At 40.6% G+C, this 26,501-nt stretch overlaps 1 protein-coding gene across 1 annotated transcript in view; it reads right to left on the bottom strand.

Moving 5' to 3' along the window:
* The window catches only part of LOC144044976 (ephrin type-A receptor 3-like), a 145,095-nt gene that overhangs the window by 36,373 nt on the left and 82,221 nt on the right, over positions 1–26,501 (bottom strand). The window contains exons 7-10 of the mRNA XM_077559721.1: positions 24,715–25,050; positions 22,755–22,867; positions 17,777–17,939; positions 14,155–14,263 (exon numbers count right to left, since the gene is read on the bottom strand). Coding sequence (XP_077415847.1) covers positions 14,155–14,263; positions 17,777–17,939; positions 22,755–22,867; positions 24,715–25,050 — 721 coding nt within the window. The remainder of the gene's footprint in view (positions 1–14,154; positions 14,264–17,776; positions 17,940–22,754; positions 22,868–24,714; positions 25,051–26,501) is intronic.

Below are 26,501 nucleotides of genomic sequence, written 5' to 3' on the forward strand. Positions count from 1 at the left end.
AGTTTATTTCCTCAACAGGTCGTTGGTGTCATATTTGCACAATTACACCATAAATTTGCCCCAAAAAGGCAAATGTCATGTATAGATTAGGATTTTGTAGGTATTTACGTTTCCATGCTGACATTTAGAGGTAAAGTTTATAATGAGGATGTTTGTATTCCCACTGGCTGATTGTTTACGCCGATGTCCTGCAGTTAGAAAGAAGTTGGTACACTTTGCCACGGTGGGATATTTTCCCATCTGCTATTTTGCTGACACGCAACCTCGCTATATGCTCTTGTTCCATTCTGCGCACACGCGTAGCTTTGATATTAATGCATATGTAAGATGAACACACACACACACACACACACATTGGCGCACTAATAGACCTCTGTACTGTATTGCCACCCCAGCCGAGCCCTCACCTTTCTCTCTGTTCCACTTCAGTGATGACAACAGGCTATCCCTGTCCTCCAAACGCTACACACTCCACATTTGCATATCAATTTACTTTTTAATATAATACTCTGTCACTTGAGACCCATTTGTCATTCTGCTAGCAAGCTTCCCTCACAGAACTCCATCCTCATAATATTATTGCCGTAGCCCCTCCCCACTTCTTTTTTTTTTTTCCTCTTCTCTCTTCCTGTCATTCACACTTTTACGGCCTTTATCTCTCTCGGGGTGTTATTTTATTTCCTAATTCTGTCTTTTAGTGAAAACATTCCCTTGTCCAATACGCCATATATCACAGCTTTCTTCCCCAGGCATCCTTCCATTTATCCATTCCTTTGCTCTCTGCTCTTCTGGGGTTGTGCTGTTTTTGATCGAAAGAGTGGACTAAAGGAGAAAAAGAAAGAAAGTGAGGGAGTGGATACGAAGGAGCGCTGACAGGCAAGAAAGCACAATGGGGTTCCATGCCTGCATACCAACTAACAAGCAATCACAAAAAGGGGGGGGGGGCAAAGGGGGGCAGCCGTAAGGAAAAAAAAAAGCAGAGTGGGTGACATAAGGGATGTGGAAAGACAGGGTGAGGCGGTGGTTGTGCCGCAGCAACGTGCACGGAATGTGAACAACTGTTACAACCAGGAGATTGTTTTTGGACTAAAAGTACTTTAGCAAAGTGAAATGCAGATGTTGGACATCAGTTTTTTTGTAATACAATTCTTAATTGCAGGCCGGTTACCTGCCTGGTGGGATTTATGGGATTTTATCTTTGATTTGGTGAGGCAGAATCTCCTTTATATTGCAAACAAAAGAAACTGTAAGAAATGAAAATCAACACAGTGTGTGTCCTGACATATTTGTGAATTTTCCCTCCTTGAAATTATCATCTGTTAGTTCCTGAAAAACCTATTGGCTGTTTTTGGGCTCAGGCCATAGACCTGTCGAATATAAAAGTAGTGCTTTGCTGCACCTTCTGACATCTTGGTGCCAAGGAACTATACTGAAGACAGGCTAGTGCCCTATCTAATATAAAAGTAGTGCTTTGTTGCCATGTTCTGGAAACTATAGACAATTATAAACCTTTTGGCTCCCATTTTATCCAATGAAGTCTCTAAGACAAGCAAGGACAGTTACCTATAGTCAGGTCACTTGTAGTTCTCAAGTGCCAGCCACTGTGAGCAAAAATATTGTGGTTTCATCGTGTTACCCTATCGCAATTCCAGCTCTCAATCATATTATTTTGAAACGTTTGGGTAAAATAACTTTTTCCCATTGATTATGCTTTGTAATGAGTAAACGTCTAAAGAAAACCAGTTGAGATTGTCGAAATAAAAGTGTCTGCTTTTTGCTGATATGCAAAGTAACATCAAAAAAGAAAATAACTGATGTTAGCCATCGTTATCGTATTTCCCCTATTGTAGACACACTAACTTTGTTAGCTGGTTACAACGTTCATTTCAAGACGGTGTTATAGTAATACTGTATATGAACGTTACTTTGAAGTTTTCTTTTTTGAAGTTTTTTTGAGTGATGGGTGGCACATTTATATACACATTTAGCATATCCTTCCTCTACTAACACACAGTGCCCGGAAAAAAAGTTGTCTGGCTCAGTGACTGCTTGCACCAGCAACGGTAATTGGCCCATGCTTACTACTGACCTGCATGTTATAGCATGCATTATTTTCAGTCATTTCCTGTACTTTACATTTCATATAACTTGCATAATGGACCCCCCCGCCCTTTTTTTTTTTTTATAATTCTGCCACAATTTTATGAAATCTTCATTTGCCTCAAGCTGTATGGGAAGACAACCAGAGATGTAAAAAAATTAATTTTAATTAAGTACACTAACCCATCACAGTAAAGTATTGGGGGGGGGGGTCCCCTCCAAAGGGGATCAAAATAACTGACTGTCACTGAAACAATGTGGAATGCATTTTTTTTTTATGCCCAGTGGATATACAAAGTCTACACACCCTTGTTCAAATTCGATTTTTGTAGTATAAAAAAATTAGCTCAGAGTAAATTATTTTAATACTTTTCCCACCAATATAATGACCTACAACCTGTACAACTCAATTGAAAAGTAAAATTAAATGTTTTCCAGAGGGGAAGTAAATATAAACAACTGAGATCATGTGGTTGCGCAAGTGCAAGTGTGCACACCATGTTATAAATGGGGATGTGGCTGTTCAGAATTAACCAATCCCATTAAAATGTGTGCTAAATAATCAGCCTACACTTGCAACTATTTCAAGTGCTTCTGATTAACCACAAATAAAATTCAGATGTTGGAGAAGACTTTTCCTGACACTTGTTTTTGTTTATTTTCTAGCGGAAGCCTGATTTTTGTGAGAGCACCGACTGGTATTTGGTACGGTTCATAATTTCCAATTATTGATTTATTTATTTATTTAGCTGTACGGATTGTAGTTCACATTAATTGTGGAAAAACTTTGGTCTCATTTTTATCACAAAATCCTGGCATTTGAACAGGGGTGTGTAGACTTTTTATATCCACCATTTATGTGGATATAGTCCAACTCCATAGAGATAGCCGTGTGTCATGCTCGTGAATAACCTTGGCCTGATGTTAGCATGAGACACTAGCAGCTAATAAAGTGCTTGTAGTTCAGCGGCGTGTCGCATCACCTGCTTTGTTTTATATGACTGGCCCGCATTTTATTGGATTAGAGTCAGGCTGCTAGCTAGGAGATGGGAGGAGAAATTGATGCGGTCTGCAACAAGGAAGAGTCAGAAGGGCTTGGATGCACACGCATGTGAACACACTGTCTTTCACATTGCTTTACTCCCGTCTCCTTTCCACTTTCATTTCCTGTCTCGCCACATTATTTTCCCTCTGCTAATCAGAATGACGAGAGAAATGAAATCAGTACGTCGTTAGTCACCCCTCCGGCATGACATCTATCCTGCTTTCCGCACCAACTCACCTTACTACGCACACACTGCTGCTTTCATTACTCGCGGTGATTACTAATGGCGATTCCATTTAATATCAAGTCATTAAATTAAAACTAATTACTGAGAATGAAATTGATGGATTCAATTCACCATCTTGTTATTTCACAGCAAAAATGTGTCTGGGCACACCACTTGAATGACCAAACACTTTCTCTGCCTTGATACCCCAATAATTAATTTAACGGCTCAACAGAACAGCACGGAGCGAAAACTAACAAAAAATAACCACAAGAATAAAAAAGACTGAGTGTTCTAACATAAAGTCCATTCCAACCCAATCTTCATCTTGTCCCTGTCTGGCACCGGCTCAACGATCTCTGACCACAGTGTAAAAAGATTTACTCAGTGCAGGCTAATTATTAAGACGGGGAAATGATTAGTGGAAGAGTTATGACTAATAAATCTGTCTATGTTTCATTAGCGCCCTGTTTGGAAACATTTCAATTAACTCCTTCTCATTAAGGAGAATGGAAATGGATAAAAAGAAGCAAGGGGGCGGGAATGAGGAGAGGCTGAGAGCTGGAATACGGGAAGGAAGCAGGATTTTTACGGTCAGAGGAGAAAGGCAGACGAATGGTGTATCATCAAGTGAAGTGTATTTTTATATATGCAAATAGATCGGTATGTAGATCAGTGTAATACCCCTAGTGATGTCACTTGCTTGATGAGGTCATGATTGTAAAATGCCTAATAAATACATCTCAATGGACTACTTTCAAATTGGAACAAAAAAAAGGTTTGATTTTTTTTTTTTTTTTATAGGCTGTTTGATCAATCACATCGCAACATCTGCTCATTTGCATAAAGCCTGAGTGAAATTGTTTTGCACCAGGGGCAACAGCTTCCAAGACTGCGGTACTTTGCAGGCACGTTGGGTTACACCCTCCAGTTTAATTGAAAGCGCCTAGCACCCAAGCAAAACATCCAAATGGTTACAATAGCATCATTCTAATATCATCACATCCCACGTATACACAATAGGCTTGCCTGTTTTTTTGAAATGTCTCATGCACACAATGCCTCGGATGCCAAATCTTTATTGTGCTATATTACTGGAGAGACTTGCAACACCCACATGAAGAGGCTTTGTTGATTTCACTAGCAGATTTCTACCTCCAGCCTATTTCCCTTTAACTATCATTCAAAATTGTAATTCAAAGTCAAGCATTTTTGTTTCAAACATCCAAATCACAAAACATCCTCGGCAATGACTAGTCATTAGCCAAATAAATTCCTTTGCTCAGAATGTCTTTGAATTCCAAACACATTACATGCCTTTTTTTCCATGACATACCAACTGCACTTCTCTCAAAGACTCACATTTTATTTCTCTCACTTTTGTGTCATTAAAATTTTAAAACCAACCATAGGCTGCTGCACAACAGACGCTGAGGAGGTAAAAGAGCTCACCCACATAAACATCGGCATTGACACAATCTGCTAAAAATGTGCATAGTACCATTACTGTGCTCCATTTGTGATCACAACAAATCACAAGACCAACATGTCCCAATACTAATATTGTGTATTTATTTTACTTTTATATTTTCAACTCCTGTGGTGGGAACTGACAACAAAAATAAATCAAATACCTGTACCTATTTTTTTAAATTTCTTACACCTTTTTGACATGCACATAATTCATCTGTATCACAGCAGCATTCCAATTTCCATATGTAAAAAAAAAAAAAATCACACCATGAGGGCTAGTATTTTTGTCATTCCATATATTCATGGTTTTCCCAAAATTCAACACCTTTCTCCCAAAAATCCCCCATTCATTCCAATTAAAGCAGCGATTCCCCCAAAGTTTTTTTTTAGCGTTCATACCAGTGGTACTTTCATTAATAGGCATTTACATCATTCAGTTCACATTTTGAACAATTTTCAACTTCCCCCAAATTTCCACTGGCCAAAAATGTAACATTTTCCCCCTTACAATACAGACAAAATAATTCCCTGTTTATTACCAATGACAATTTCAATAAAAACAGATCCAAATTATCTCCATTTGAAGTTCCAAATTTTCAGCTCATTCAATTTGCATGTCAAAAATTCTAATTTACCCCCAAAAAATCACCACTACAATACCCAGAATTTTTTTTCTATTCATTCTCAATGACGCATTCAATAAAACAGATTCACTTCATTCCCATTCCAAATTCTACATGCTGATAACTCTTTACTTTCACTCCCAACAATAGAAAATAGCCATCTCCACTCCTTACTTTGTCAAAATAGGCTAGTTGCTTTTTTTCAACATCCACAGATGATGACGTAAAAAGATGTCAATAGAGAGAGGCTAGGTGTGCTTGATTGAATGAGTTCTTCTGGTCTTAGAAGGCGTAAAAATTCAGGAAGAGCAGCAGTATGGAGGAACGTGAACCAGGGCGCGTTGCTGGCAATGGCAACAGATTTAAAGAGGCGACATATTCACCATCCACAGCCTTATTTAAGAGGATTTTCCAATGCTGGGTACAAGAATGATTCATTGTAATTGCGCCGTTGTGGGAGAGAACACTTCCAACTACCAGCCAATTGAAGTGTCTCCCCTTATTCCCTTTAAATTCAGCGCAGAGAGTGATGCGGTCGACATGACATGTAGATGCAGGAGATTGGCAATACATTTCAAAAGAACTGCAAAAGATCTCTACTTGCGGATTATGTAAAGTTGGCCGCTGTGGATGGGCACTTGGGAGACCGTGTGTCTGTGTGTGCTGAGGTACATTCTTGAGTCTGTACTTTGTAACTTTTAAGTACAGGAATTGAATTAGTGCTTCGACTCTTACCGCACTCGTTCTTTTAAGCAAGTATCATTAAATTCAGAGTGTGGCTACTTTTCACCGCTGCCGATCCTACCAACAAATATCATCAACAAATTAAAACATCGCTAACACACAACAGTGTGTCAGGGAAACAAACCCTCCGCTATTCACAGGAGATGACTGCGTAGCAAGACTGTAGAATCATTAGATGGCACACTGGACGGGATACACACAGATGCTGCGAGGCAGAAGCTGTAACATGTTTAACAAGGAGCGAGAGAAAGTGAGGACCGAGGGGGTGGGGGCGTGCAGGAGCGCACTTTGAGTGAAAGGCCATCTGCTGAATTCATGGTTATGCCAGTCGCTCGCTCGCCTCCTACCACTCACACCTGCCAGCCTGCCAAAGCCCCCCCCACCCCCCACCCGATGGGGACCAGAAGTGGCAAGTTCGCACACAAACACACACTTCCACGCCTGCGCTTACAGAGCAATAATGGCACCCACACAAGCGTAACTGGTGTGATTTGTCAGAGCCGAGCGGCATCTGAAGAGCATTCGACAGTTTTTCATCTTTCCGCTAATGGTGTGACTATGGGGTATATGCCACGGAGGAGGCAGGGCTTCTGATTTCCTGGTTATCACACATCAGCTTTGTTTCCGTTTCCTGTTTGCGACGTGTGGGCCGCGTCCCAATCCTTGCGCTTCTGCCTTTGTGCCCCTCGGTTGCGCGTTCCCGCTAATGGGTGCGAGTGTGTAGTGTGTCTGTCTCAGTTGTCCGAAGCATTTCAGAGTTGAGACGTTCTGCGCGCTCCCGACGATGGACGGTAGCGCGTGGTTGGGGGGGTGCAGGGGTGGGGGTGCAAGTGTTGGAACACGGCTATCAGTGACCGGAAACAGAGGAATCATGGCTTTGAGACTGTCACGGTTTGGGGCTGCGGCAGTGATGAAGAGGCTTGGGGCTGCTACAGCGCCACTCCAGACTTGGCATATATATTACAGCCGTTAAACGTCCTTGGCGTTTTCTTTTGGACACACGCAAGTCTTGAGAGGCTTCTGTGTGTACGAGATTTGTTTCAGGAACAAAGCCGGCTTTGCTTCCGTCTGGACGAGGCCCAAATACACCAACACTAAAGAGACACACCTGGGGAACACAATAGGCTGAGGGTACTGATTGGTCACACACACTGGGAAGGGAACAGAGACACAGGTGGACGTGATTAGACATATCGAGACAGGGGAAGAACTAAGGAACACATGACAAATACCAATCAAAGGGGGAATTACGCCCTATAGCAAAGAAGCACTTCTTCAAAAGCAATACAGCCACGGAGGACTCGCCAAAGATTTGTGTCCAGCCGAAAGCCGGATGAAACTGGCCGACTCATTCAGCCGGCCGGCTCATAGCGAGTCGAAGTTGGGGAGCGTCAACAAGTTGTGTTACAGAGGCTCAAATTACCAGTCACGTCACCATTTACATTGTTCACTCTGGTAATGTAAGTTGTGGACGTTCCCTAACCTGGACTTTTACTCTACTTGGCCAAGCTACATGTTGTCGGCTAAGCACGCTTTTGCTCACACTAGGAAAGGCCACCCACCACCGCCCCACTCCCACACGGAACGACATAAAACCTGACGTGCTGAGGATTTTATTCTGATCAGAATTGGCGCAGTAATTGGGATAGAATACGGTCTATTTCTTGCCCATTACATCAGTAAACTCCCAATCAAGTGAATGACGGCAGCTGCCGTTTACGCACGGGATACGTCATCACGGTCACGTGACCAGGATAATGGCGGCAAAGACAACCAGTAACTAATTTTGAATTTGCCAAAACCAAAAAGTCATTTCTAAAATGCAACAAAAAATGTAACATTTTGGGCAGACACAGTAAGGAAAGCCCACACTGCATCTTCTGTGAACACGAGATTGCGCACATTATGACGTCACAAATATGTGACACTACCATAGGAGAGGGGAGGGGTTGAGGAGTTGGCCACAACTTGAGCCACAAACACAACAGATGGACCAACGTGGCATGTCTATTATTATCAGTGGATTTCTTTATTATCTGGTTTATCTGTCGATAATCGCCAATAATTATCGGCGTATTTCTTTATTAAATGGTTTATCTGTATGACCTCAAATTGGTCGATGATTACCGATAATTATCAGCCACCGATATTATCATGCATTTCTACCAAGTATCGATCCGTGCCCATCCCTAACATGTATAAGTATATATGTATAAATTAGTAGTAATAATAATGTATATTATATATGTAATTGTTTGATCACCACACAGAATATTGTGAAGTTGTCACAGTGAATGCTCAAAAGAAGTCCAAGTCTTAGTAGGTTTTGAAGTAGATTTAAAAAAAAAAAAAACTTTCATATCAGTAACCACATTCATGGTTCTTTTGCCTTTATTTTAGCATAAGCCTAAAATATAAGCAAAACACTTGTGTATCATACATCTAATGTGGTTTGCTGTAATACAGACTAATATTTATTGCTTGTGATTCTCAAAAGATACATGGGAAGAAGACCTTGAAAAATAAACACAATTACAAAGGCAATATTGAGGCAAAAACATGTCATTAGATTATTTTTCAGAATCATTCAGCCCTACTGACTTTTTACCGAATTTGAGTTCCTCCGCTGCTGCTCTCGGTTCCCCAATGCAGCTTTGATCTTCGCCTCGCTCCCCCGACATAAAACACACAAATCAAAGCCCCGCCTAATGCGCGCGACGCACAACTTTTGACAGCTGCACAGATGCTGTTTAATCGAGAGCGGTAATCAACACCGCTTCCTCCCCGGTGCGTCCCCGTGTCTAAATAGGGTGAAGATGGAGGGCGACAGCGACAGAGGAAGCGACCTAAAATTGATGTCAGCGCATCGACCCTCCTGTAAAACTCAGTTAACACCTCCCGGCCTGCATGTGAGACCTTATTAGCCGAGTGTGAGTGTGACTGCATGCGTGCGTGTCACATCACGCGTGTACAAAACGTGCTATATTTAACGGCTTGTTTTACGTCTCTCGCGCACAAACTCACACAGTAATTCCCCTTTGATTAAAAAAAAAATGGTGACGTGATCTGTAAATGAAACATGCGTGTATGTTAGTGCACTTATTTGTGTGTGCTTTAGAGGCAAGTCTTAGCCTGATTACATCGCTCCGACTCAACAGTGAATAGAGCACTCCGCTTGATAAGCAATCACCTCAATCAATACTAATGTTTTTAGCGTGTGTTCGTTAGTGTGCGTTCGCATGTGCACGTGCATCGGTGTGTGTTGTTCTTAACCTGTTGTTAATCTAGTTAGAGCTCATAGAGGTTAAACTTACTCACACACTGCAGTATGTCACAGATGTCATCCCTTTTTCCAACCAATCCATCCATCCATCTTCTGCCGCTTAACTGAGGTCGGGTCGCGGGGGCAGCAGCTTTACCAGGGAAGCCCAGACTTCTCCCTCCCCAGCCACTTCAACCAGCTCCCCCAGCGGGATCCCAAGGCGTTCCCAGGCCAGCCGAGAGACATAGTCTTTCCAGCGTGTCCTGGGTCATCCCCGGGCCTCCCGCCGGTGGGACATGCCCGGAACACCTCTCCAGGGGCAGTCGTCCAGGAGGCATCCGAACCAGATGCCCGAGCCACCTCAGCTGGCTCCTCTCAAAGCGGAGGAGCAGCGTCTCTACTCTACTCTACTCTACGAGATTTTAATTTTTGTCCAGGATCTTGTTCTTTCGGTCACGACCCACAGTTCGTGACCATAGGTGAGGCTGAGGGTAGGCTTGACCGGTAAATCGAGAGCTTTGGCTTTCGACTCAGCTCCTTCTTTACCGCAACGGACCGATACAGTGTCCATCACTGCAGACGCTGCACCGATCCGCCTGCCGATCTCCCGCTCCATCCTGCCCTCACTCGTGAACAAGACTCCAAGATACTTGAACTCCTCCACTTGGGGCAGGATCTCATCCCCGACCCGCAGAGGGCACACCACCCTTTTCCGACAGAGGACTATGGTCTCGGATTTGGAGGTGCTGATCTTTATCCCAACCGCTTCACACATCGCTCCAGTTCTGACTCCCCGACGGACCCTCCTCTCCACCCCTGAATAGACCTTACCAGGGAGGCTTAGGGGTGTGATCCCTCTATAGTTGGAATACACCCTCCGGTCCTCAATCCAGAGGCACTGCCCCCCGATGTCCATGAGATGTTGTAGAGGCGTGTTAACCACGACAGCCCCACAACATCCAGAGCCCCCAGGAACTCCGGACCGATCCCATCCCCCCCCGGGGCCCCGCCACAGAGGAGCCCTCCAACCACCCCAGCGACCCCCTACCCCAGAGATAGGAGAGCCCACCCCAGAGTCCCCAGACCCTGCCCCCACAAAGGAAGATGCCACTTTTCCCATTTGATCTCCTTATAGACTTTTTCTTTTCCTTTTTTCACCTCTCATCACCCATTCTTCCTTTTGTCACCTTTCTTCACCACGTCCCCTCATTTTCTCATCTCCATGCATTCATATCCTCATCATCTTTCTTCCCCCTTCAATACTGATTGTTTTTCTTTCCCTTTTCTTCTTCATTTTCCCATAACATTTAATGTCCTTTTCTTCCCATAATCCTCCTCTTCATGTCCGTTACTTTCAGTTACAGTGGTGCCTTGAGACAGACATGAGTTGCATTTTTTTTTCCCGTGACAATGCTCGCAGGTCAAAGCACTTGTCTTAGATTTTATTAATATGCCAATAATGCATTCCAGCCTCCCCCAAAATTCCAATAAAACTTTTTGTAATGTGTTTTAATGAAGAAATAGCACTCTAAAACATTGTACTTTATAACATATACTACTTAAATAGAATGTAAAGTATTTAATAATTGCATCATGATTAATTTATTGCAGCTCCTTTTAGCGACTTGGCCCCTGGGGGGACGTACTCGTATTATACTGTAAACTTAAGAAAACTTTCACAACTGCTGAAAGTGACTCTACTAACTGCAGTTATATTAGCCTTTATTCGCAGAGGATGAAAATGAAAACAAACAACATAACAGTTCAGTCTGCCCCATGGTAGCTGTGGCTACATATAAAGTTTACCACCACCAGAGTGTGAAGATGTAAGTGCATGAAAAACATATCCATTGTGTAGCATTTTTGGGTGTCCGAAAAAAGTGCTATATAAATCTGATGTATTATTTTTTAATTTGATTTTTACTTAAACCGAAAAAAATCATTAATGAAATAAAATAAAACAAACATAAATAAATAACAAACTATATTTTACTTCAGATACAATAAATAAATAAATAAATACATAAAATACAGCTTTATACAAAAAATATGACAAACTAAACAAACTAAATTGACTCTAAAAACTAATTAAGTCTAACTGAATTTAAAAAAAAACAACTAAAAAAACAATGTCAAACCCAACTATAATGAAAAGTCCAAAACTATTTTAGCCCTGAATCGCATGTCTAGTCCTGATCAAAAACTAATCAGTGTAGTGGGGCCGTTGGATGGGAGATGATGGACATTCCAGATCAGGACACTTGCCTTCAATGCAAAGTTATGCGGTTGATTTAAATGCACGTCATTATTTTTGTTTGATGTTTCGATTGATGGTAAACTTGCTGCTTGTTGCGAAGTGAGCTGAGTTCACTGCCATCTACAGCACTCGCTCGTATGTCAAAGCAAAAACTTGGAACAAACGCCATAGTGAAAAACTCGGGTCACTCATATCTTAAGGCGCCACAGCACTTTGTTTTTCTTTCCTCCTCATCCTTTCAACTTCTCTATCGTATCCTACTTTACTTTCATTTCCTTCTCTTATCGTAGCTCCTGGACCATTCTTCCTCTTTTTTTTCTTACTGTTCCTCCTCTCTATTCATTTTCACATCTCCATGCATTCCTCTTTCCAATGCTCATCTTTCATTTTGTGTCGTTTTCATTCTCTCGTCGTTTCATTTCCTCCTTATCTTCTCATATCCTCTCTTTTTCCATGACTTTCTCTTTCTTTGTTTTCATACCCTCATCGTCCTCTCATTCTTAATTCATTCCATCTGCCTTCTATTCATTTTGTCCCTTCTTTCCTCTCATTTGCTAATGCACCTTCTCCACACATCCTTTTTTCATCCCTTTCTTTTGCCAACCTCACAGATTTCTTGACTGATCCCAACCTGAAGCTCTTTTTCAAAAGATCTTAGTGCCCCCTCCTCTCCCAACAAAAGGAGCTCATCTGGAAGGATTTGCTATTGCCCTATTGCAAACAAAAATGGTAACTGGTTGTTGGAGAGATCCTAGTCTGCTTGCTGGCTCCCATACTGTTGAGGTGCCCTTGAGCAAGGCAGCCCTCTGCTCAAGTGATGCAGAACTGTTTGCACGCCTCTCCTTGCATCTCTCCTTGCATGCTTGTCTGTGTGTGTCTGTGCAACACAAAATATACAGCAGGGTGGAAATTGAATTTTCTCCTTGAGGGATTATAATGAGAGTGATAAGTTAAAAGCAGAACAGCACAAAGCATGGACGAAAAGACCCTGTACAGTGACAGCGCACAAATTATTCTGTTCTTCTAATTTCTAGTTATTGATCGTAAAACGATACCGGTATTATCGTGAATACCGATACCTTGAAATAAGTATCCACTATATCAGTATCTGGTATCGGTACTAGAGATAGATACTGTAGATTATTAGTAGCGAAGGAGACTGATAACTGATATTTGAAGCCGATATTCATTTTCAGTGAAAGGGCAATAAATATTGGTGTGAAATAAAAAAATATATACAAATTGCATTTCTGAACTTTGTGAACACCTTTTCAGATTTGCAAAATGATCACTTTTTTATTCTTTAATTAGACAATAGACATACTTGTTTTAAAATTCTAACAAAAAGTTCAGTGAGTTCCCAGGATCATCAGTGCGTCTAAATAAACTTGAATGAAAACTTAAGTAAATAGCCTATTTCTCCAGTAAATAAAGTTTTCCAAAATTTCGAAATACCATATCTGAAAAGTAATTTTTTTACTTATCTTTGGAATAATTTCAAACAATCACAAAAAATCCAAAGCGTTCCCAGGGTCAGCAGCATCTCTTATAAAGTTAACTGAAAATTTAGCTCCCTGATATTAACACCGTTTTAAATAGCTCTTTTATTGACCGTCACTTTGTAAAAAAAAATATTTTTAAAGGCCGATACGATATTCGTCAAAATACGAATATCCCTAATTGGTATTGCCTATCCCTACTCAAGCTTTTTGGTGCTATTTTCCACGGCCCATTGTTTATTTGTGGGGTCAAATTTGAGAAGAAAGACAAATTTGCATGCAAGCTCTCAATTATTTTTTAACTGTGGTAGCCAAGTTGGCTATTTATAATCATCAGAGACAAATTGCACTCTGGCCCTAGCTTGAATGCTGTGGCCATTTTACTTCTACAAGACCACAACGAGCATTTTTTTGTGAGAATTCATGCTATTCTGGGCCGAGTTTGGTCATCTTGGTAATGTTTTAGCAATGACATTTGGCAAATTGTTTGCTACCTTTAAACAAAACACTCCTTCCTTCTCTTTTAGTCCACTGCTAGAGAGCCTAATTCAGTTCCTTTCATCTTCTCAACTCTCACCATTCTGTATTTATTTTATTATTTTCTCCCTCTCTTCTCCATCCCGCGTGTGGCTTTCCTTGAGATGGAAAGGAGGCGCTCTTAGCGGCTTGTGTTCTTCACAGAAAGACTAACACGGCCTTTAGTTGGGCTTAAATGTCAAAAGTTAAATGCACTGCCGTGGTTGACCCACCAGTACTGTAATCCTTCAGTATTAAACCTAAATATAAAAAAAAGACCAAAGGGCTGTTATTGCTCATGTGTGCAGTTAATACGTTCTTGTGCGATTAGACAGCTTCAATTACACAAGTAGGAAAGAGCAACATGGCCTTCTACCACGAAACGCTCATTTTGAATGTTTGGGCTCACCTTCCGCTCACAACGAAGCACGTCACCAAGAAGATGAGAAGAACGACGCCACCTGCGATGGATATGGCCAGAATGGTGGTCTGGTTGGGGTCTCCAATAGCAAAGACGTCTGCAGAGAGCGGACAGAGGGAGGGTAGCAGATTTAATAAAAGCAGCAGCAGCAGCAGCGATTGCAAATGAATAAATAATACAAGACAGCAGCAAAGTGATAAAAGCGAGCGAGGGCGCTCGATGGAATAGTAAGCAAGGCTCCTGATGAAAAGCACTTCTTGCATTGCCTGCCTGTGAGGCACCGAGAGAAGACGTGAGAGCAATTCCCACTCGGGCCGGCGCTGTCCAACGTTGCATATAACAAGACTACCGGCCACAACTTTACAGACACATTGATTTTTTTTTTTCTACACCACACCGATCGAGCAATTAATCACAACAAATATCCCATGTATCTGGCTTATCTGAGCGCGAGTTGGCAAATGAATTCCCTCAATTAAGTGCGGTTAGTGATCTGTTGCATTTAACTGGTACACATATTCTTTAATAATCAATATCATTGATATGATTTGCTAACATTGGTGACTTTGAAGTGCGCTTGGCTTCGTGCACACTCACTGGACACATAATTAGGGACACGTGCACGATGTGACTATATGGCAAGCCCTCCTAACATATAATATGCATTGGAATGTGTTGCAGATATCTGTCATTCACCTTTGCTCAGGCAAAAACTTAGCATTATTAGCATTTCAGATATCTGCAACATCAGTTTACTGAGAATAAATGACATCACTTTAACCATTTATGTGTATGAGGGGGGAGGGGGGTTGTCATGAAGAGATATCTTAAGCCATTTTCAGATATCTGCTATGTGAATCACGTATATCTGTGTCAGAAGACAAAAACTAATAGAGTCAGCATCTGGAACTGGAATTATCGATATGAACAATTTAATAGCAGATATAAATTATTCACAAGCGGATCTCTGCAAGTGATTTGGTTCTTTTTGTTTTCGTTAGTAGCATCATTAGTCACGGCTTACATGTCCGAAAGGGAGAAGGAAGAAGTTGCAAACTTATCCAGTCCTACCCCTTATTATTTGTATGTTTTGACTTATTTCATTATTACAATAATAGGTTAATATACTTCTATGAAAGAAAAAAATGTACAAACCTGCTTGTGTATACAACTGCACATTGACATGTGCGTACATTTCTTTTTTTCCCCGGAGAGCTCAGTATTGTTCATTTGGTAATTTTACCGATTTGACATATCATCATCATTGCTCTCTCTCTTTTTTTTTTCTTTTTTTTTTGTATGTGGGTGAGTATGTGTATGTGCGTGTGTGCGTGCGTGTGAGTGTATATTCATTAGTTCACCTAAAAACTATTTAAAAATCCCATACCGTTCACCTAAACCGAACACTTCCAGGCCAGAGTCGTGAGGCCGTCAGGAGACCCGAGGAAGGACCAAAGAAAAGAAAGGAAAGTGAAATCCAGCACCGACCAGACACCACCCACCACCCACCGGGCCACCAACCAGAGTCCTTTGCGTACATTTCTATCTGTAATGCCAAACCACATTCACGTGAATAGCAAAAGCAACTTAATTTGTGAAATGACATATGGTCACATGGTAGTGAGATAGACGTTGATATCTACAATGGTTAATTGCATAGTCAAACTCAGCATCTAAATATTGAATCTGCTTGCCGTAGAACAACTATAAATGTGTATATAGCACATGCAGCTCTGGGTCTTGTTTGGTTTCGCTCATGTACCTAATCAAGTGTCCACTTTGTGTAATACAGCACTGAACTTGTCTGTGAATTGCACAGTGAAAAAGTGCACATGTTGGCAATGACATTTTCCTGCTGTTTGCATTCCAGTATGTCGCAGAGCAGAAGAAGAAAACCAATTCATTGATTATTCACTGATTAGTAGGCTAATGTGTTCCCACAGTATGCCGCACGATCTATATCCACACTGCTGTACATTAAGAGATTTATGGCCCTCTATGCCCGGCCATCTGAGAATCAATGTGCACTTTGAAGAGCAGATTATGGGGCCTCCATGGCAAGAAAATCGTTGGCCCATGACGAAATGACGATACAAGTGAATGACAGCGAACAAAAGAAAAATAAGAGAAAGCCAGTTATATATATATTAATATATATTGCACATGAAATAAATGTTTGCCCTTTTGTTAAAGAATGAAAGAAAAGTAAAAAAAATTGAAACTGATGAAAGTAATAATGAATACATTTTTACTGAAGATTCTCCAATGAAAAACAGTCGTTTTTTCTGTTGTTGTTTTTCTTTTCCTTGATTTCGGTACCTCTCAATGAGACTTATGTACTGGCCACTTCAGAGTAATTTGTTTTGTTCTTAGCCGAGTCAATATTACTATAAAGTGCCTTTGTTGTCCTCATAACAATCACTCAGCCATAATGAAAATGTAGCGGAATAATGAAATTCTCAAGTCTTATTATAAGCGTCAAACAGTTTGCACACCACTTCAATGAGAAGTCTGGTACAAAATATTTTTTACATATATGGATTTGGATATTTTTATATACCTGTATGTGTTTTATTGTCCACAAGTTATTTGATAAAAATGAGTTATTTTGATCATGTATATTCTAGTTTCATAATCATATTGAAAATGGTATTTTGCATATGTCTATACTTTCATGATGGGCTAATTGCCACTTTAAGAACCCCTCGGATGTTTTCAGTATCCAACATTGTCTTTCTTCAATGGGGGCAGAAATAGTGCATATCTATTAGTAAAATATCAATAATGTAAATATTTACACAGATGTTTCCTAATTTTAATTTAATTAGCTTAGTAGTTGGACGCTATCAAGCTCAACATTGCAGAAATGGGAAATTTAAGAATCATAGTCAGCTTGCTAAGTGCATCGTGTTGTAAAATGAACATGTGCTCACTAAATACAAACATGAACCAAAAATGTCCACCCTGTCAAAAAGCTCACACAGTTTGAGTTTGTAACAGAATAATGTTTTTATACAATACAACAAATACTGTATGAAGTTTAATGGGAAATCTCAACGTTTTTTTGTGTGTGTAATGGGGACATCTCAAGGGCACCTTATGGCGATATTGAGTTGACTCAGCCATTTGTGTGTGTTTTTGGTCTTTATCCTGCCCTATGACGCACGGCACCAAATTCCACCCCCGAAGGCCGAGACATCCTTGAGAGTCAAAATATTGTATGACATCCTATGCTAAATGAATGGCACAGTGAAATGTTTTTTCTTTTGCTTGGTAAAGGACTTTTCGAGTCCAAGAAATGCAAGCGTCATATTCCTTACAAGCTTACAAGCTCCTCAGTTTTTTATCCAATAAATCTTCTTGCATATCCAGATGACAAGAGAACTGAAGAAGCCATTGAGATGAAAAGTGAGCTATCTAATAACCATCCACTGGATTGATTTTAAACTCCAGCAGGAACAAATCACACCACAGAGATATAATTGAGCAGCACTGTTTGCACTTCATCTTTGACCTCCTTGTCTCTGCATTCACATGTTTGTGTTGCACAAGACTGTGAATGATGACAGGTACGATTGATGGGTTGCTTGAATTCAAAATGTCCTTGTACCTTCATGGCTAGTTTCCAGTTCAATCTCTCCACCATAGCTCCCATATCCACCGTCGGTTCGGGCCCTGACCCTGAACACGTAGGTGGTGCCTGGTTTGAGCCCATCCACGGTCATCATGTTGGAGCGAGTTTTCAAAACGGTGTAGTTTTGCTCCCGCTGGTTCTGAAGTGGAGATAATAAAAAGTGAGGTTAATTATTTAACAATATACTGAGCTGATAAAAAGGTAGATCGCAGATCTCTTACAACATAAAATAACACTGATAATAATAATAATAATAAAATGTTAATCTAATCTAATCTAATCTAGTTCCTGTAAATGGCAGTAATTTGCACTACATAGGATACAGATCAAACGTTTTGCTCCGCACAGCGATCTGGTGGGTCCTGCTTCACATCAATTGCAACAAGAAGAATTGAAAACAATTTCCTTGATCTACACCTAAGTTTAATGGCGTCATCCCTTGGCCATGCGCTACCTCTTTGCAAAGTTTTATGGTGACGATATTGTGGGTTTTAGGCATGGGACGGTTACTGGTTTCAAGGTATACCATGGTTTTAAAAAGTCACAGTTTCAAAAGGCCGAAAACTTTCCATCAGCAGTATTAGCAGTGCACATTGGTGCAAGCAGTCAGCAAGTCCTACATTTCGCCTTGTCGAAAAAGTCGGCTTTTGCTTATGAAGAGTGACTGTGATAGGAAGTGATACGGTACTTTCAGTTTGATTAAACATAACGTTAAAATATTAACATAAGAATGTCTTCAAAGGAAGGTTTGAAATCAGCAACTCAAGTTAGCGTGTCTACAATTGGTGAAATAAATATGATGGACTTGCTATCAAAGCTGATAACATGGCTAACTGGCATGACTAATATCAAATCATATTATTTAACCAATTAGCAAACAGCAGAGAAGTAGCTAATTGTGTACTACATTTAAAAAAAATCAATGTTTAAAAATAAAATACAATGCGCTCATTTGAAAAGAGCGATCGGACTACACACACATTCCAAAATAATACATTTTAGAGCTGTAATTACAATACCGAGATACCATTAAACTGCTATATTTTTTGCTCGAGGTTATCATACCATGAAAATGTGATACTGGCCCATACATACAAGCAACAAAAGACAATGAAAACATAACTTCTAGCCTAAATTTGAAGCCTTTTTTTTCTGTAAAGTAATACTGTTAATTCTTCATGTTTGTTATGATTGTTTTTGTCCTTTATTGCCAAAAATTGCGAAGCGTATAATGGTATAATTGGACCATACTTCGTTTTGACACCCTTCTTTGTGTTCTAATCACACTAAGGCCGCTGCGTTCACACTGCAGCTCAATTCCGATTTTTTCATGCAGTGTGAATGGTACAATTCCGATTTTTTCACACCCGACCTGGGCCTCTTTCGTAGGTGGATCTGTATCGGATATGTATGCGATGCGTCTGCACTGTGAACGCTCATCCGCACGCATCCGATTCATACGTCATTAAAAGCCTGATATGGGAGAGAGTAGAGTACTTGGAAGGGAGACTACTGACACTATTGTTTTGAGTAACAGTGTTAAACTTTTATTTGTCTTTAATTCAATCACACTTGAAACATGAAGCTTAAAGTTGACATATGTGGTGATAGAAATTCAGCCCTGCAGAAGGTTCATCACGAACGGCGATGAAATGAGGTCAAGGAGTGTCCCCTCATTTCCCCCAAATATTTCTATTACCTCTTCCAAGCTCGCTACTCTGGCGACATGAGATGAAAAAATAAGTCAGACGGAATTTTTGTTGCCGTTTGTAAACAGCACATTCAAAACTGACGCACGAGGAAGCCGAGGACAGCAGCCAACCAGGAGCGAGCGTGAAAACAGTCCACCAACCAGGAGCGCGAGCATTTGGCACAGCTGAATTTGCATAATGTATGCAGACAAGACACATGAATCCTAACACATCCGCGAAACGAGTCCACCAGTCGACCAATCTGTAGCGTGCGTTGGAACAGCAACATTTGCATATAACACTGATGAAAGTCGCTTCGGCGGCTTGGCTGGTGGTAAAACGTTGCGAGTCGGGTTACTTTACGTGACGTTGTTTTGGGTGTACGTCACTTGACGTATGCTCTTTGCACATGCGAGTCGCATCACCGGCGCATTGCGTTCAGATTAGATGTCGCATTTGTTTTTGTAATGTAAACCGTACATAAAAAGATCAGATTTAACAAAAAATCCAAATTGGGCATCACACCCAGAATGTGGAGCATTTACTTATTTAAAGCATTTTGTTCTCCACACTCTTTTGCCATGCAGTAACTCCCACATAATGCTTTCCATTTACACTGTTAAAATTTCAACTTGACATTTCAACTTTCAAAAATTCACGCCTACCTGGGAATATATCGTCTAATTCCACATTACTTAGTTTTTGCACAATTTAACGTTTAATACTGTATACATTTTTCCCCATTCATTTTCAATGGGACAAACATTAAAATGTTTCTACTTCCCACGCCCACTTCCATTCATACGCAGTTGGTGAAGTGCATTGTCCAGTAACCAGGAGGTCACGGGTCTGAATCCCACCTCCAACTGTACATTGCAAATATATCCATGGCCATTATGCTAAGTGATATACATATATATAGTATACCAACTATCATTTGGAGAAAAGCATTATAATTTCACTGAAATGATTAAATGCATATACCCATTCCGCTTGAAGCAAAAAAATATATATATAAATACGCCATGAGCGACAGCAAGTCACTTAGCTCAGTTGTTAAAGCAATTGCCTGCAGAGAACCTGGGTTTAAATCCCGCTGGCACCACATTTGAGTCCATTTGATGGCTCGAATCCCGCCTTAGACTGGTTGCAGTTCAACTTTTCTTTTTATCATTTATCATTCAACTACAATTAATAATGAGTAATTTTCACATTTTAATTTGCCTCATAAGCATTCCACATGCATTCTGATACTAACATTCAGCTTTTATTCATTCAGCGTTGCACAACAATTTTAAATATAAACACGCCATGTGCCACGAGCATCAGCAAGGCACTTAGTTCTGTGGTTAGAGCAATTGACTGCCACCACATAAAACATGGGTTCGAATCCCACATGGAAAACATTTTAGTACGTTCGAATCACGTCTTAGACTGGTTGCAGTTCAACTTTTTTTTTTCCGTTTATCATTTCACTACAATTTATAATGAGTAATGTTCACGTAATTAATCTATCAATTTACTTCATAAGCATTCCACAAACATTCCACATGCATTCAGATATTAGCATTCGTCTTCAACAGCAAGTCCACTGTGGCTCAGTGGGTAGTGCGGCAGAGCATTGACCAGTAAACAGGAGGCGATGGTTTGAATCCCACCTGCACTTGATTTTCTACAATTAATTTTTTTTTTTATTTTCACATAATTTATCTTTCAATTTACTTCATAAGCATTTCACATGCATTCAAATCTTAGCATTCGGCTCTTATTATTCAGCTTTCAGCATTCCCACACAATTTCTCTAGAAATTGCACTTAGTCAAGTTTAGTTACCATATTCTTTCTTAAACAATGACTATGATTCCTACACTTGGGAACAGCATGTGGTCAAGATTTGTTATTCTTCGGTTCATGATTTCCTTGGATGTGCCTGTGTGCATGTTCAAGTGTGTGTGTATGACTAAAGGATAAGTGTGTCAGTTGACTGGAACCCTGCAGAGAGGCTGCTCATTCTCTAATGGAAGACACTCTTCAGCATGGATTAAAACTATTTAATTACTAATGCATGCCGTCACACATACACACTCGCACAAGCACCGAGGCTTAATTTCATCACCTTGATGATGTTTTACGAGGTTTGTCCAACAGATGTGTGAGTAATTGACATGCTGGGAGCTGTAGGGAGAGCAGCAAGTCTGATATGCCCTCAAGCTACAACAAAGCCAATAAGTCCATAGGAGAGGAACAGGTTTAGTATCACAAATCCCACCAACAGCACCAAAGTGGTCAAGATGGCAAGTAACATAATAATAATAATAACAATAATAATAATAATGTGACCAGATTTGCGTAAAAGTGTTTGAGTTTAGTTTATTAAAAGGTCAGTGTGCAGTAGCATACCATGGCTGCACCAGATTTAGCACAATACTACAGACGCTCCCCTACTTACGAACATTCGAGTTACGAACAACGGTACATACGAACATTTCTGCGCGTACAGTATGTCGAAAAATGTTAGGAAAGAGATGCTGTAAGTTAGATTTTGTATTGCGCGTAGTGCTTCTTTCCGCCGCTAATACCGACGCTTGGCGCTGTGAGAGCTCATTGGAGGCTGAGCAACGTGGCGAGGAGGAGGAGGAAGAAACGCCGGTCCCCATGAAGCAGGAAATAACTTTTGAAGCCGATTCCAGCGACGACGAAGAATCTCTCATGATATAAAATCCTCCTCTTCCTCCTCCTCCATCATCTCCTTAAGCATCGAGTACATCTTCCAAAAGTAAGTTAAACTTCATTTTATTTATCTTATTACGTACATGTACATACTGTGTGTGTCTCTCTCGCTCTCTCTCTCTAACATACGTAGTACAGTACAGTACTGTACATATTCTCTCCATTTTATTAAGTTTTTTTCAGTACAAACCAATGCAGGTTACTTGTACAAGCCTTAAACATACTTATATAAACCTTCAATATACTTATATAGGCTTTAAACATAAATTATAATACAAAATATAGCACTGAAGCAACTTACGAACAAATTCACCTTACGAACGATCGTCCGGAACGTAACTCGTTCGTAAGGTGGGGAGCGTCTGTAGTTTCCATCTGTAGTCCCCATTTGAAACCAAGATCCATATTTCAGCACATTCTCTTTTTTTTTATATAATCCACAAAGTAGAACTATTTTTAAAATGTAAAGTTCACTATTATGGGGCAAGTCCAAACAAACAGGTAGGGCACTTTTAAAAATGAATTCTCTCTCACCTTCTCATAGTAGATGACCTCATACTCCACTATCACACCTTTGGGTCTCTGTGGGCCTTGCCAGGCCAAGGTCACGCTGTCCTTGCTGCGCCTCTCCTTCAACACAACGCTCACTGCAGGGAAAGGAAGACAGATAGAAGTGAGGGTGAGGCATGACACATAAGTCACATTGAAGGTAAGGAAGGGCTGAGTCCATGGGTGGTGGTGGTGGGGGATTGTATCAGATGGTAGCTACTGCGCCATTAAAAGCAGTACTTGCAACATGCACATGAAACATACTAAATGAGCATAAGGTGTTTTATGTAATGATCTGCTCGTTATTAATTAAAATCTCAAACTTGAGGACCTAAGCACCCATCCCACATTGGGGCACATGCTGCATGTACAGTACAGTATACAGCAATATGAGTGTGGGAGTGCATGAGGCTGAGTGGCATGTGTGGGGATCTTAATGAGGATTCCAAACCTCCCACGCGCCCTTCTCGTCATCAGCACCCTGTCACATGCACTTCAGTTGCGCCAATTTTCACACACATCCACAATGTGTAGGATGCACATGTGATTAACAAGAAAAGCGACAATGTGAGTAATTAATAAACGATCAATGCAGAAAACATGGGCAAGATTGTTGGTTCCTTTCCATTAACCCCCAAAAATCCCTAACGAGTCACTGAAAAAGTGGCCCTGTTATTTGGATACATTTTATGTTACACATTATAATATGAATAATTTGCTATTGTATTACTGTATCTTGTTGGCTGTAAGTTGCTCCATAGTATGAGTAGCACCAGTCAAAAAAATGCATCATGATTTATTTATTTTTTATATATAAAAACAGAAACCAAAAACATATAGCTAGACTAACCCAACAAATCCCCTTTCACTAGTCGTGGGTGTGTTCGGAAATACGCTTCAAGCGTGCGCTGCTTTAGTCCGACCATTTCAGAAACCGAGAGCATTGTTCAAATGTGCCATCGGTTATTAAGAGTGTGTCGAAGCCCAGTGCAGTACAAGGAAAGAAAACATTTCAAACAAGAACGGCTGATTGCTTTAAAACATAGATTGAGTTTGGAAATTAATGGGAGGGGAGCCTCTCTGGCGATAATGCACTGAAAGTCAATACGAACTAGGTAACAGGAATTTGCATGCCAGTCCGATCTCTAAATTTTATTTATATACATTAAGTCGCACCTGAATTTAAGTCGCAGGACCAGCCAAACGATGAAAAGTGTGACTCAGTCTGAAAAATAGGGTAGTACGATATAAATCAAAATTATATAGAAAACTTTTTTTACTTTGTCCTATTCCTTTTGAACATGTAAACTGTGCCAAAGGATGAAACTTATTGCTACATTCGTTCTTTGATGGAAAGGTACCAAGCATTTAGCCTGCATGTTTATATGGACCGTCTAGCACTTGCATTGATGTCTTAGAAAAATAACATAACCAATTGGATGACATGCTGCTCTAATGATCGGTAAGTCTGTTAAGACAGTTTTTTACTTGCTTAATAGCTGTAGATCTGTCACCATGAGGCCATTTATGGTCAAAGAAGATGAACAAGGAGAACCTGTTTGTTTGCCAGTTGAAGCCTATTGCGGCTCGGTTCATCATTACGGTAAAACCAAACTTCCAAGTTTGTACAGAAGAAGAGGGTGTCATCCGTACCTGAATTTGAGACATTGAATCGATCACATAACTGGCCTGTTCTGTCTTAAAGGACATTTTGCCTCTTATCCGAGCAGGCATCAGTTCATGCTGAAGGCTACAATAGGTAGGACAGCACCATCCTGCTGAACTTTGTTCATGAACTGATGAAGCCTGCTCATATGAGACGGGAACAACAGTCCAGTTGAGATCCATTCAATTCCCTGAGAATGAACTGACCTGGAGCTTCGATCAAAAGTCAGCTCTGTGATCTATTGCACAATTGGGTACAAACATGTAACACATGACTTGCCTGTTTGTGATGTGGTAATATTAATCACCGCTCGTCCTTTCGGGGTTGGACTCAAGTCAGACACGCCGTTCTGACTCTCGATGATGAAACTGTAGTTAGAGTCCGGCTGCAGGTCGGTGATTACGACAGTGGGTGACGAGAGGCCAAATTGCCGTGGCACAAAGTGGACACTGCTTCCACAGGGCAGACATGGTTTGCCCTCGCCAGAGCACTTTCTGCAGTGAAGGCTGTAAGTGATGTCCCCCCGTCCTCCTGTGTCTCTTGGGGACGACCACTCCAACGTGACGCAGGTCTCGTTCACTGTGGAGATCGGATTTTCCGGACCGGATGGGGGACCTGGGTGAAGAATAATAGATAAAGCACAATTAGTTAGGGACTGTAATAAATTGTAAATTGATAGTTCTTATGCTGGACATCATTTTCATGCATATAACTGATCTTTGAGCCGCTTATAATAAATCATTCATATAAACGAATCACCGGAGGGTAGACACTTTAATTAATGAATAACTTCAAAAAGGTTGTGTAGTTTTAGTTGCAACAGTGAAGGAATAAAATACTACAGTGAATTTTCTACATTATTTGATAGCCAGGATTCAGTTGGCTCTTGCTGATTTGTGGTTTTGTGCCACACTGCGGACAATAAATAATCTACATGATGACCATTTGATCCATAGAAAGTGCCAAGAGAGTCAATTTCTTACAAGTCGGGTATATCTTTTGATTTAGAAGACTTCATACCAAGTCCGGAAAGTGGTACTGCAATCACTCTAAAAGGTTGACACTTCATTTCAGTGAGTAATATTTTCACATTTGAGTTGAACTGTTTTGCGGTTCACTGTCACATTCCCACATAGAGGTGCTAGTCGTTTCATTATTTATGCTAATTATCACCCAAAATCTGATGCCACATTTCTTATGGTGTGTGTGAGTCAGACATGAGAGCTGGGCTATGAATGTGCCAGCAGCTTAGGTGCCAAAACAAATATCAACCATATATTTATCTCTGAAGTACACAAGTGTGGAACTGCCAATGTGGAGTCAACATTTTTAACTGGCAAATATGTATCCTTTTTTTGCAAGTACATTAGGACATATTTAAATAGATTTGAAAATACTTGCAAATATATTCAAACATACTAACAAATGTGCTAAAATGAAATACGTTCCAACGTATTTGCAATGTTTTACGTTTTAACAGAGTTGGACGCTTCCGTCTCTCTGTCGGCGACCACCTTTCGACGGTGGCACAAAGACGCGGAGCCTTAAATAAATATATGGACTGAGCACTGACTGAAGCATGTTTACGGACGTCAATCGGGGTGAGTACAGACGGTCCCTCTCATTATGTGTATTTTTGTGAGGCTTCGCGTCATAAAGCATTCGCAGAATATTGGCGAAAAGTGGGCGTCGTCAACTACGGGAAGCGACGTAAGACAGAAGTGCCCAGCGTTTAAATGTAGTGGCGAAAATGCACATTTTTAGCATTTAGCCTACGAGTGTGTTTGAATGCATTTAAATATGTATGAACATATTTACAAATATGTTCGAACATATTTTTCAGTCAAAAGTGTTGACTCCACATTGGCAGTACCACGCTTCCTTTTTGATGCACCTTGAAACAAAGTTTGAGATCATATCAAAACTTTCAGAAAAGCACACAAGAAAGCTAGCTGCTGTTGAGAACATGTAGCTGCAGGTACCACTGATATATTGATGGCTTGGACTTTACCAACAATGACTTGTGACTTCACTCTGACTTGCTTCTCCAACCAAAACAAAAAGAT

This window comes from Vanacampus margaritifer, chromosome 2 (assembly GCF_051991255.1).
Source record: "Vanacampus margaritifer isolate UIUO_Vmar chromosome 2, RoL_Vmar_1.0, whole genome shotgun sequence".
Taxonomy (NCBI): Eukaryota; Metazoa; Chordata; class Actinopteri; order Syngnathiformes; family Syngnathidae; genus Vanacampus; species Vanacampus margaritifer.